The 12,623-nt window shown below is 37.8% G+C and overlaps 1 protein-coding gene across 2 annotated transcripts; it reads left to right on the top strand.

The window, feature by feature from the left end:
* The first annotated feature begins 812 nt into the window (after positions 1-812).
* LOC135676521 (protein LIKE COV 2-like) lies at positions 813-10,458 on the top strand. Of its 2 annotated transcripts, XM_065187798.1 has the most exons (8): positions 813-998; positions 5,220-5,272; positions 5,350-5,459; positions 6,714-6,881; positions 8,270-8,367; positions 8,673-8,799; positions 9,884-9,989; positions 10,088-10,458. In XM_065187798.1, exons 1-7 carry the CDS (start codon positions 894-896, stop codon positions 9,982-9,984), a joined length of 762 nt encoding a protein of 253 aa, XP_065043870.1. In that variant the 5' UTR covers positions 813-893; the 3' UTR covers positions 9,985-9,989; positions 10,088-10,458. The 2 variants fall into 2 exon arrangements, with proteins under 2 accessions (XP_065043870.1, XP_065043869.1); XM_065187797.1 differs by having other exon boundaries at positions 9,884-10,458.
* Positions 10,459-12,623: the final 2,165 nt, after the last annotated feature.

Genomic DNA, 12,623 nt, shown 5'->3' with positions numbered 1-12,623 from the left:
AGATATATATATTTTTATAATAATGCGAGAAAGATAATTCATACATACAAGATATTTTTATATGAATAGGAACCTAAAACCTATCGTTCAAGCAAAATAAAAACGACGCATCAAAAGATTCTATACATGCATCATTTATTTATATATTTAATTAAAAAAAAAATATATCATCCTCTAGTGGCATGATGAATGTTTTATAAATTTAATTTTATATCAAATGATAATTAAAAATATTAATGTCAAATTTGATCTTCAACTCGACGCATGAAAGTTAACTCGATTTGGATCGATTCTATCAAAGATCGTATCTTATTTGTAGTATAGTAGATTAAGTAGTTTTAATTGACTAATAATATTTCTGATAAGGTTCATACTTTATTTTATAATTCTAAAAGAAAAATAAATTAAAAAATATTTGCACAGCTTCCTTCCTTGTAGAACATCAACCAACCAATTATTACTTCTTTGTTGCACCAAATACTCCTCTTATATATATATATATATATATATATATATATATATATATATATATATATATATATATATATCATGGATTGCGTGCTCGACTCCATCAATTAATTATAGTTTCAATTATTTTATACACTAATAGAACGCAGTCTCCGCCGAACCACAGTTTGGTCGTGGCTGGAATCCGGGTTGGATTTCGCTGGCCGCTTGCGTCCGACTCCGCCGGCATCCGTCCGAGGAATACTGAGTAGGATGAGATGCCACGAGCGTACACGGAATCCCGAGGGCAGTCCGGTCTTTTTACTCCTCCGCCCTTCACCTATATGCTGATATCCTCCTCCCACGGTGGGTAGGCCGTTAGGTTAAGCTTCGGTGTCGCGCTTGGGCGTCGAGATCGGTCGAGGGAGGCGCCGGGGGGGGTAGACATGGCGGACGAGAAGGAATCCACGTCGGTTCCTCTGAGCCAGGCAGCCGATCCCGAAGACCCCGCCAAAGCTCCACCCACTTCCCCCAGCTCCTCTACCCGGAAGGTGCGTTCTCCTCGGATCTGACCGCATCTGCCGTGATTTCTATTTTTCTTCCTTTTCTGCTTTTCGATCGGTCGCGGGTCGGAGTCTTTTAGCGGAAATTTCGTGTGCGGATCTCGATTTTGTCCTCCTTCGAGCCGGTGATTGTGGTTTTCTGTTCGGCTCCCGGTAGATGGATCGGACAATCGGGTGAAACACGTTACTATATGCTTACCTTGGAACGCAAGAAAATGTTTGTTCTGATGACTGTGGTTTTACCTCGGTGAAATGTTCCTTTAGGATCTTACTTTTTAAGTACGATCTTGTCGAGGAAAATGCTCTATCTAGCTTGCTGGATGAGCAATGTGTTCTGGGAACATGGGAAAAAAGGATACAAGAAGCTGTTGAGATTTAATTTGGTAGAACACTAAAAGCTTTGTGATTCAAGTGTTGCGATATTATGCAAGTTTAAAAGGTCAGAGTAACATGGAAATTTCCTCAAGTGGCAGACGTGAAGTATGTGGTAGGGCATTTAAGGCCCTCTCACTTCCTGGTTAGGAAGTTTATGATACATATATTCGTCTTGTTTAGTGTTATGTAGGGGAAGTTCATTTTGTCAAGAAAATAAATGCTTTGAATGGAGCGATGGAGAATATCTAGAAAAGTGATCTATATCAGGCATGATATCCATATTTCACTTCTGAATTATTTGTTGAGATCAAATTAAGTTAAGACTGTTGGGATTGGATACTCTCAGATGCCCTATGACTAGGATATCAGAGCAAAACTCCGAACTGAAAATGAAATATATTCTCACATGAATAACAAGAATGTGCGAGCAACATGATTGTGAATTAATTCAATGTAATTCCATGGAACTTGCCATATTTCTTCAAACATCTCCATCCACCCAAAGGTCTAATTCTTATGTCAATTGTCTATATGGGAATGGCAGCATGTTGTATTTCCTCTGTCAAATTTCGGATTATTTTTATAAGAGATAATATCATTTTAGACGTGAGCGGCTGTGTTAGATGGGTAAGCTGTTGCTATGAAATGCATGATTATTGGTTAAGGATTCAGAACCACTGGAGTGTCAAACCAGAATAAACACTAATGAACAAATGAAGTGATCAGGGTTTTAAGGTTGGAGGTGATCAGGAAGGGCACGATGACAACTGCTAGGTCTTGAAGCCATCACCATACGATTGGTGTTACGTCAAGCTGTTAATCAAGAATGAAGATCACATATTAAGAGCAGTGATTTAAAAAGCACTAGGTGCTCGCCCGAGCGAAACGAGGCTCTCTAAAATATTAAAGTATAAAAAATATAAAATATAATTAATAAATATAAATATGAAATTAAATTAAAAACAAAGATTAGCAATGTTAACATCTAAATAGTGTATTATTAATATAATAAATAAATATTATTTTGAATAGTATTTAATAATCTCTGGTTAATAGTATATTTATTGTTAACAGTAGGGAAAAGTAGAGACCGAAGAAGTCGCGGTGAGAAGCTGAGTCGTAGGCAGTAGACGACAGCGGAAGTTGCGGAGTCGCGGACAACAGTAGCAGCAGCGAAGTCGTGTCGTGGACAGCAGCAAGCAATGGATAGCGGCAGCTGCAGGTAGTGGACAACGGACATCAGCGGCAACTGAGGAGATTTGATCGGTGACAGAGGAAGACTCAGAGGCAACAGGAGAAACCGTCGGCGGCAGAGGCAGAGGCAGAGGCAGAGGGAGACATTGTCAGCGGCAAACGCAGAGGGAGAAATCATCGGCGGCAGAAACAGAGAGAGAAGCATGCGTAGGGTTGGGAGTCGGGGTCATGCGCTGATATCAACCGTTCTTAGCGTTAGTTGGTTCGATTGCCTTATATCAACCGGGCGCTCGTCGCCTAGGTTCGGGCGAGCGCCCAGGCGGCGCCACATTAAAGCGTGCCGCCTGACCCTTAAACGAGGCGCTCGGGCCTCGTCTCGCCTCGCCTGAGCACTTAGGCGAGCGCCCGAGTGCCGTTTTAAATCACTGATTAAGAGGAATGGAGGAAAAAACCAGTTGTCTAACAACTCTATGGAATGGATTGGGCCTAATAGCTGAAATTTATTCTCCTCTGTTTTCCTGTTTTATTGTTAAGGTTATTATGCTTAACACTGTATGGTTCAGTTTCTTGATTTGACTGGATCATTTGCCCATGCCGAGTGCCAGCTTTATATCCAAATTTTGACTCCACTCTTAGACAATGATTTGCAAGTCCAGTGCTGGAATGTAGTATACCTAGAAGATGGTATCAGTCATATTAACAGTCATGCGACAGGATTCCCAAACCATGGTAGCCACTAAAATGATGATTGTAACTGTGAAACTTTACATTAAATATATTGGTGCTCGATTAGATTGTGCAGTTAATTTGATAACATCTTAAAGCATTATGGGATCATTATCTGCAAAAACTTAGCAAATTAAATGTGGGTTAGTGGGATGGTATGCAAGCTATCCAAAGGAAAATTTCATAATTATGAAGGGACTATACTGTTACTTGCTCAGTGTGATTTAAAATATGGTCATGTTGAAGCAAGAATTTTAAGATAACAAAGTTATTATCCCATCCATTGAATTTCGGTCTTTCATGTTTTTGTAATAGAGATTTAGTATTGGTGAAGATTTATCATCAGTATGGAACATATTCTAGAATAATAATTTACTTATCTCCTTCACGTTGTTCTATGGGCATGGCAAGCTGATTTTTCAGTTATTAACCAGTTTGGTTCCCTTTTCTGCCTCCATTGTTTTTCTTCCATCTTATTTGTGTGAAGAAGGGCTGTTGAGGGTATTTGAGATACACATAGCTCTGTTTTAGTTATAGATTTCTCCTAAGCAAACCATCAAGTTATTCATGCTAATACTTTTATGTGACTCTTGTGGCTGCTAAGTTGGTAAGATGGAGCTCTAATTATGTTTTCTTACCTAGCATGTGTACGGACGTTACAGTTTACAGTTGCTCTTATGAGTACTAGTAATTTAAAAAGCTGTAGGCACCAAAAGGTTCCAAGGCCTCAAAATGTTTGAGGTGCGAGGCGCTCACGTAGGCGCTCGCCTGAGCGAAGCAAGACACTCTAAAATATTAAAATATATAATATTATTAATTTAATAAATAAAGATTATTTTGTACAGTAATTAATAATATACTATTAACAGTATATATATTATTTACTGTCAACAACAGTTAGAAAGGAAGAGTATAACTGTTAAAAGGGATAAAAAATATTGCCTAGTGAAATCGACAGTGAGAAGTCATAACTCAGAAGAGAAACAATGACGAGAAGCACTAGACAGCAGCAGCGGCAACGGAGTCGCGGACAGCAGCGACAGACAGCGGACAACAGTGGAAGCTAAGGAGACTTGGTCGGTGACAGAGGAAGGAGGCAGCGGGAGAAATCGTCAGTGACGGAGGCAGAGGGAGAAATCGTCGATGACGGAGGTAGAGGGAGAAATTGTCAATGGTGAACGTAGAAGGAGAAATTGTCTGCAGTGGACGTAGAGGGAGAAGGCGCTTGCTAGGGTTGGGAGTCGGCGTTGCATGCAGGTTTTGAGGTAATTGCGTTAGTTGGTTCAATCGAACCAACTAATGCACATTTAACCGAGCCTGGTTGCCGTATATCAATCGGGCGCTCACTCGAAGCGCTTGGTGCCTGAGCTCGGGCGAGCACCCAGGTGGTGCCTTATTGAAGTGCATTGCCTGGCCCTTATATGAGGCGCTTGGGCCACGCCTCGCCTCACCCGAGTGCCTTTTTAAATCACTGGTGAGTACATTTGCACAGCCATATACACCCACGTGAGTAGATGCTTATTAGTTGCCTTCTTCCTTTATTAATAAGTATATGAGGCGCTTGGGCCATGCCTCGCCTCACCCGAGTGCCTTTTTAAATCACTGGTGAGTACATTTGCACAGCCATATACACCCACGTGTGTAGATGCTTATTAGTTGCCTTCTTCCTTTATCTAACTTCGGAAACCAGGGGCAGGCATAGTGCAGCTAAAGAAAACATAAGGGTAAATGTAGCTAACCCAATAGAGTTGGTATTGTTGTTTTCTGCTTTTGTTGTAGGGACATGCATAAAGATACACATATTATATGCATAAAATTGACTCACAAATTCTGTATGAAATCACCTCACAAATGCTGTTGTTATCGTATAATTCTGTATGAAATTTCCTCACAAATTCTAGTGGTGTTGCACAGGCTTGTTGTGCTGTTCTTCAGAGCTGGGTCTCAAAGAAATTTATGACTGGATGGTATAATTCTCTCATTTTTTATACTTGTGCTTGAATAGAACTGGACATTGTTTCTAAAGTTTTTTGTTTATTTGCAGCGTAGTTCTTTTCCCTGTGGCAATCACATTTTATGTTACATGGTGGTTTATTCAGTTTGTTGATGGTTTCTTCAGTCCACTATATGACAAGCTTGGAGTTGACATATTTGGTAAGCTTTTGACATATTCTGCCACATTATTTTTGCTTGATTGTGGTAGTAAATGCAGTTGTTCTCATTGTCAGATTAACACTTGTTGGGCCACATTTTCAACAACCATCAATCATTTTGTTGCTGAGAAACTTGATTTCCTTGCAATCTGAATAAAAATCTCTAGAAAGCACATAATGCAAAACGTTTACACTGTTAATTTAAGTATTGAAACAACTGCAACTAGATAGAGTTAATTGTGCTGGTGGTTTATTGAAAAAAAAAAGAATAAATTATTGGATACCTGAAATCATTCAAGAAATATGGCTCTGAACTTACACCTATCAGTATATTGATGCAGGAGTTTGTTTAATGTTTATCCATGGAGTTGACTTTTCAGTTTAGGATGTTTTTGTAAATACTATAAGTTTCCACATGCCAACATATTCTATATTACTTACCTAGGTTGCCTGGGGAGAAGAAATGAAGTCGAATAAAAAAAGTTTTAACGAAGACATGATTGATTGAATGAAAATTTTATTTTCTATATTAGGTGAAAGTGGTTCAAAGTCAAATTCCAAGAGTAACTGTTAGAGTCAGAGTGAGTTGAATATCTATTCGCAATTGTGTAATTTAATCATCCATGTGTTAGACAAGTCTGGTGTGAGGTTATGTTTCCCAAATACGATGCACAGGAGCTAGAGTGAGTTTGGCCATTATTTTTTCCTTCCTCTCTTCACATTATCAAATTCTTGGAAAAATAAATCTTTTCCTCCATGCATATGTGCAGCATCATATGTTATAAATTATGTTAGCAGAGGAAAGTGTTGCTTTTTTCCTTCTTTTTCACTCATTTGCTTTGGGCCTTTACTGCCTGTAGAACAATCTACTTGTTCTTTTTTTGTTTCTCATATATAAGATTATTATATAGCAAATTCATCTGCCTTAAGAACCTGCATTTCTATATTGTAGTTCATGAAGATTAAGTTTTTCTTGTAAGTTTTAAAATTTCACAGGATCTCTCTTCGTTCCGATATTAAGATGTAGTCAGCTGATACCTGTGACAAACATGTTAATTCATGTCCCTCTATCCTAATCTTTTAAGGCACCTTGAATAATTCGTGTCATTCAATAGTTCAAATCTGTTCATTGTTATTATTACTTTCGTTAAAGTTTGGCTAGTTCTAATTGCGTGAATTTATCCTTCCTTTGTTGAAATTGCAAGAATTTGGTTTAATCTAATTACATTTTTGGTATTTTTTAACAAAAATGCAGGCCTTGGATTCTTGACATCTTTGGTATTTGTTTTTCTCATTGGAATATTTGTTTCATCATGGCTGGGTGCAACTGTTATCTGGGTGGGAGAGTGGTTTATAAAACGAATGCCTTTTGTGAGGCACATTTATTCAGCATCGAAGCAGATCAGCACTGCCATTTCTCCTGGTATTATCTCTTTAAATGATCAAATGATGATTGTTCGTACAAAATGGTCATACTGCATTTTCCTATATGAGGATTCACTGAACATACAAGTGACAGTGGTTACTGATTCCTTGTCTGCATTCACTAAAGGATAGATGTGCCTCTTCTTGCATTTAGGAGCTAATTTTGCAGAGTTCAAAAAAATGTCATTTTTGTCTTTAAGATATTGTTTTTTATTTGCCTATCTCATTATTGATTGTCATATCGTTAAATTTGCCTTGTCAGAGATAACATGAAGTTAAGACTAAGTGTAATGCCAATAGCTTCAGCATTATTTGCTTTTGTGACACAGGTGTCTTGGTACTTGGAAGAATTTAACAAGAATCAAGTAAGAAATAACAGGGAAAATTAGGAGGCACCTACATGTTGTACGTAGGAGTGTTAATCAGATGGTGTGGTTTGTGTTTGGTCTAAGCTGTTTATGACCTGGAAGGGTAATATGACATTTATTACTTAGAATGTTTAAATAGCTCAACCTTAATGAGTTTTAAGACTAATTAGTGTAAGTTGGGATGCAATATAAATTCTTGGGTTCTATCAGAAGGGATTAGGTTTCTGAAATCAGCACTTCCCTTCATAACTTGGACTGAGTATGTATTGAATTTTAGTGATCTGTTTGACTGCTTCGTCACATATTCCTCAGCGCATAGATCAGAACCCGATCAATATCGATCTGGATTGATTGGATTTCCTAGAAAACAGGTTGGATCCTGATCAATCTTGATCGTACCAAATGGGATTGAGTTTCATAGGATACATTCAGATTCCAATCTTCTTGATCGGACAGAAACTGAATTCTCTACCATGAGGTAGTCAATTGTCCAATTGTTCAGGCATGTATAAATTCTCAAATCTGGTGTGTCCTGTAATGTCAACAGCAATGACATGTTTGGTTTATGGTTCATTGGTTTGTGATACTTGGTACTAACTTACATTGATTACACTTAACCTGAGACAGAATCTAGAAGGCTACAGAATGATATGTCTATTCTGTTCTATTCTTGCTACATGGACACCTATTGCATGTAAAAAGAAAAAAGGTTGTCGGTTTTCTAACCTTGTTTAAGAATATAATTATTAGCCACTATCTCTTATTATTTTTATTTCTTGCACTGTTTGGTAGATTTTTCTTTCTGTTGTATGATGTATTTGATTGATCCGTTATATGTATTTTATCCATTCTGATAGCACCTAGTATTTGCAATTGTCATTTTGATTAGATTCTCTTCTTAATGAGATCTCAATGGGCATTGAAAGAATATAAAGTCTGTCATTGGTCTCCACATGATAATCAGTGAATTATTTATTCTCAGTTATGATTTTTGGACTTTGCATCTCTTTTTTTGCAGACCAAAATACCACAGCTTTTAAAGAGGTTGCAATTATCCGTCATCCACGTGTTGGCGAGTATGCATTTGGCTTTATTACATCATCAGTGGTCCTTCAGGTAACTTTAGAGGTTGCAAATTGTCTATTACATCATTTGGCTTTTGAGGCCTGACAATCTAACTGTTGACATTTGGCAAAATGCCAATTGTTTTTTTATATCATGCACCTGTCTGATAAAGCTAAATATCTTCAATTGATATCAATAAAAATTCATACTAAGGATGTTGTTTGTGGCACACATGTAACTTTATGCTCTTATTTTCGTGGAGTTTTGCATGAAATTAGCATGAGGAATAATGGTTCCCTGATCTGACACTTGTAGTTATCCTATTAACTTTCAAATATTATTGTTTCCTATTGCAGACTGACAAAGGTGATGAAGAATTATGTAGTGTATATGTTCCAACCAATCATTTATATATTGGTGATATATTCTTGGTCAATTCTGAAGAAATCATCAGACCCAACTTGTCTGTTCGGGAAGGCATAGGTCTGTTTTCCTTGCATCTTTATGGTCTCCTTGCATGTTTAAATTTTACTCTCTTATCTTTGTAGCACATTTTGGTCAATAATATATTGCAGCTTTGGATTTGTTTAATTTCTAATTTTAGTTGGAGAACTTTGATTTCATATTTTTAAGTTGAACAACATAATTAGTTGCTGGTCGCTGAAGTATTTCCATCTGTCTTCCTGTTCAGGCTATCAAGTCTATCTTTAAGGTGGAAATAACACTTGTAAAACTTAAACCTAGGCCATAAGCAGTTAACTGACAACTATCTGGAAGAAAATTTATTAAATCAAATCATGCCATTGTTATTTGTTTCTCTGCTTTGAACATGATCACACCATGACTCTTCTTTTTATAACTTATTAAGATGATTTTAGTTGTAAAATTTATTTAGAATATAATAGCAGAACTACAGAAGAAAATATCTGATAATGTGATAAACCTGGTCGTTCTACTGTATTAGTTTAATTTAACATTTCATACTTTAATGGACTAATAATACGTAATGTCACTTGTACTCTCTGCAAAGAATGTGGAATGACCATGGTTTGTGATGTTGCATGGATGCAGCAACAAGAATCAGACAGGAGAGTGTCAATATTGCAAGCAATAAGAAGCAAGAGACAGTATACATGATATTATACAACACACATGTTGGTACATATATTATCTGAAAATAATTATGTATGTGCAATCTCTAGAAATAAACTCTTAAGGAAAGATGGTTTTCATTTGCCAGAAAATTCTTGCTAACATAAACATAGGCTGCCCTACTATTTTGCCTTGTAGAATCCTCATTTATTGAGTCTCTCATACTGAAAACGAGATATGGTCTAGCTGTTCAGAGTTATGGGCGTGCTGTTTGGTTGGCTGTAGATCATTATTACATTTAGCCACCCACCTGCCCGCAGAACAATTGATTGCTGAATGGCAATATAGGGTATCATCAAACTGAACACTACCATAGGTTTGTTTCATTAAAATCATTTCTGTTTTGCATGTTTCTAAAACAAGAAGCAGTATTCTTGATTATGTTCTAATGTATTTGATGGTTCCAATGTCGCAGAGATTATTGTTTCTGGGGGTATGACAATGCCACAGTTGATTACACCTCTAGAAAGGATTCCACGGAAGAACCAGAGCATTCGGTTAAACAGAATAACATAACAAAGGTGATGTGTCTCGGAGGTCATATTCTGCTGCTGCTGCTGCTATATGTTTGCTTTGCTGCTTGGAAGGCAATTCTCTGAAAGTTACGTCCATGTTTCAGGTTAGCGGGATATGTAGAACTGGCTCGAGTATCTTCAGTGTTTTGCCCATGTTGTTGACCTTGCTTACCTCTTATTGAATGGTTTATTAGTTGTTGTACATTGATGAGCCAGACTGAGTGCACCAGGAATACAAAGGAGGGTAGCAGCTTCACTGTGCTTTTTAGGGGATTAAATGGGATGCTATGTGCAAGTTGGTTGAAATCTAAGGGTGTTTGTGCAGTTATAGAAAATATAGTTTACATACATATGTTTAGGGTGCCGTGAGAGAACATATGGACAAACAAGTCCCTATATCGTGTACTCTGGGCAACGCTGCCTCCTCGTTAGATGTTTCCTTACAACGAGTTCACTGCTTGCTTGTTCTGCTCGAGGTATTTTTTATTGGTTGGAGGAATTCTGGTGCCCCATTTATTCGATTAAAGTACTTTCTGGTGCTCAATGTTTAGGATATGTTCTCAAAAGCCTGCTTGCGGGGCACGTGATTGGCTTGTGTGCAGTGCCGTGCTCGGTTTATCATCGAAAACATGTGTCGACTTTGTTCCTGGTTGTGTAATAGATAGACAAAGAAGCAAGCTTTCTTGGTTGGTATCGTGACAGAATCTTAAATGGGTTTAATCCATATATTCATGGATCAATCTCGCTCTCCAACTTTAGAGGAACAAGAGAAGTCTGCTTGAGCCTGCCATACAACTTGTGCTTCTCCCGAGTCATCTGGAAGCGGCCGTGTCCAAACTTGGAAGAAGCATCGATATACTTCAGCTCGATTTCCTCGGAGTGCGAATCATTAGCTAATTTATTGTAAATCGGTAGCATAAAACAACAGTTTAAAAATGGTCTTACACAACAATAACTGATAATAATTCAATACCTTCAGCCACTAAAAATCAAAGAAAATAAGCACGTATGATTTTGCTTATTATATTTTATCATTTATCACTTTATATTATCATATAGCTTACGGAATGCTAAATGGTTAATGATGCTTTATTGTCAAACAACGATGAGTCCCAGTGGTGTATCTGGTCCTTAGACTTGAGACACCAAGGATATTCTATATGAGTGCTCCACTCTTTGATACCAGACTTGTAGGTTTGGATGTCCTAGATCTAGCACAGTCGGTCATTGGGAGTGGTAGCCAATCATACGAGGACTATTGAGTGTCGATAGAGGATTATTCACTATCGTTGTCATGAGAAGAATGTCCGTTCTCTGATAGAGTCCGATTAGAGCGAGACTCGAGTAGAAACCGTATGGGTATGACAACACCATGCCCGGTATACGGTCTCTGGAATATTGGATGGATGAGGGATTATATGTATATGGTAACTAAGGACAGATAAGTCTAATGGATTGGATTCCCTTGTATCGTTTGGGGATTGTGACGTAGTGACCTAGTACATTCGTAGTCGATGAGTCAAGTAAATTATTATAGAGATAATATTTCACTGAGCAAGAAGGAGTTCTGACAGGTATAACTCACAGGCAACTCGATATTGGGCATAGAGGGTCACACACATATGATAGGCATTGCGATGAGTAGAGGTTCGGATATGAGATATCTATCGGAGCCCCTATCTTATTGGATATCCAATAAGCTCTTGAATTATTGGATCCTATGAAGAAAATCCAATAAGCACCTATAAGAGATTATTGGATAGAGATCCACTAATCTAAGAGGCTATAGTAGTTGAATAGAGATCCAATACTCAATAGGGCAGGATCCATTAGGGTTAACTTGACACGGGGCATCTATAAATAGGAGGGAATCAGTGGTTTATAGGGAGTCTTTTGCTTGCCTCTCATATTCTCTTCCCCCTCAAAGCAGGCCTCGAGTTTTGAGGAGCATTGTCGCAGCCCTACTATATGGATCACCACTAGAGAGGAGGGCGCTTGACTCCTTCACTCTCTCCTAGAAATCTGTAGGGATTCAAGGATATACGATCTCCCTAGGTAACACAATATATCTCACACGTGGTTTTCTCTTTCGTAAATTTTGTACACCAATCTTTGCATGACAAGGAACATACATTTGGGAATTGAGGATTTTGTTTTCTATTCTTCCGCTGCGCATGTGATGTCGCCCCCAAGATTTTTCAATAGTGGTCCCCCCGCTGCATAAGCTACCGCCGGTAGGGTGGCGACGGTTACAGTCGACAAGTGAAGGGGAGAAAGAGGGTTAGGGTTTTTTTTGGGCAAAAAGATAGTTTTGGCCCAGTGAATTTGAGAAATTTCAATCTATCCTTTTTGTCCAAATTATGAAAATATCCCTCGAAATTTAAAAAATTCCCTACATGTCCCTAATTTCAGAAAATATTAATTAATTAAAAAGTTTAATTGATTATTATTTTTATTATTATCTAGTAGCCCTATATTATGATGATTTATACATGTATTGTATGATATATGAACGGATAATCATAGACCGTTTGATGAGTGTACTTGTGATTATTATTATTGGGGCATGCGAGCCTCCTTTTTATTTCTTGTATATTGTCGAGCATGCGTGCGTATGATTAAGTTCTAATCATAAAAGGA

The sequence above is a fragment of the Musa acuminata genome, chromosome BXJ1-6 (assembly GCF_036884655.1).
Source record: "Musa acuminata AAA Group cultivar baxijiao chromosome BXJ1-6, Cavendish_Baxijiao_AAA, whole genome shotgun sequence".
In the NCBI taxonomy this organism is placed as follows: domain Eukaryota; kingdom Viridiplantae; phylum Streptophyta; class Magnoliopsida; order Zingiberales; family Musaceae; genus Musa; species Musa acuminata.
The sequence above is the reverse complement of the archived record's forward strand: the minus strand, read 5'-3'. Positions and strand labels throughout refer to the sequence as shown.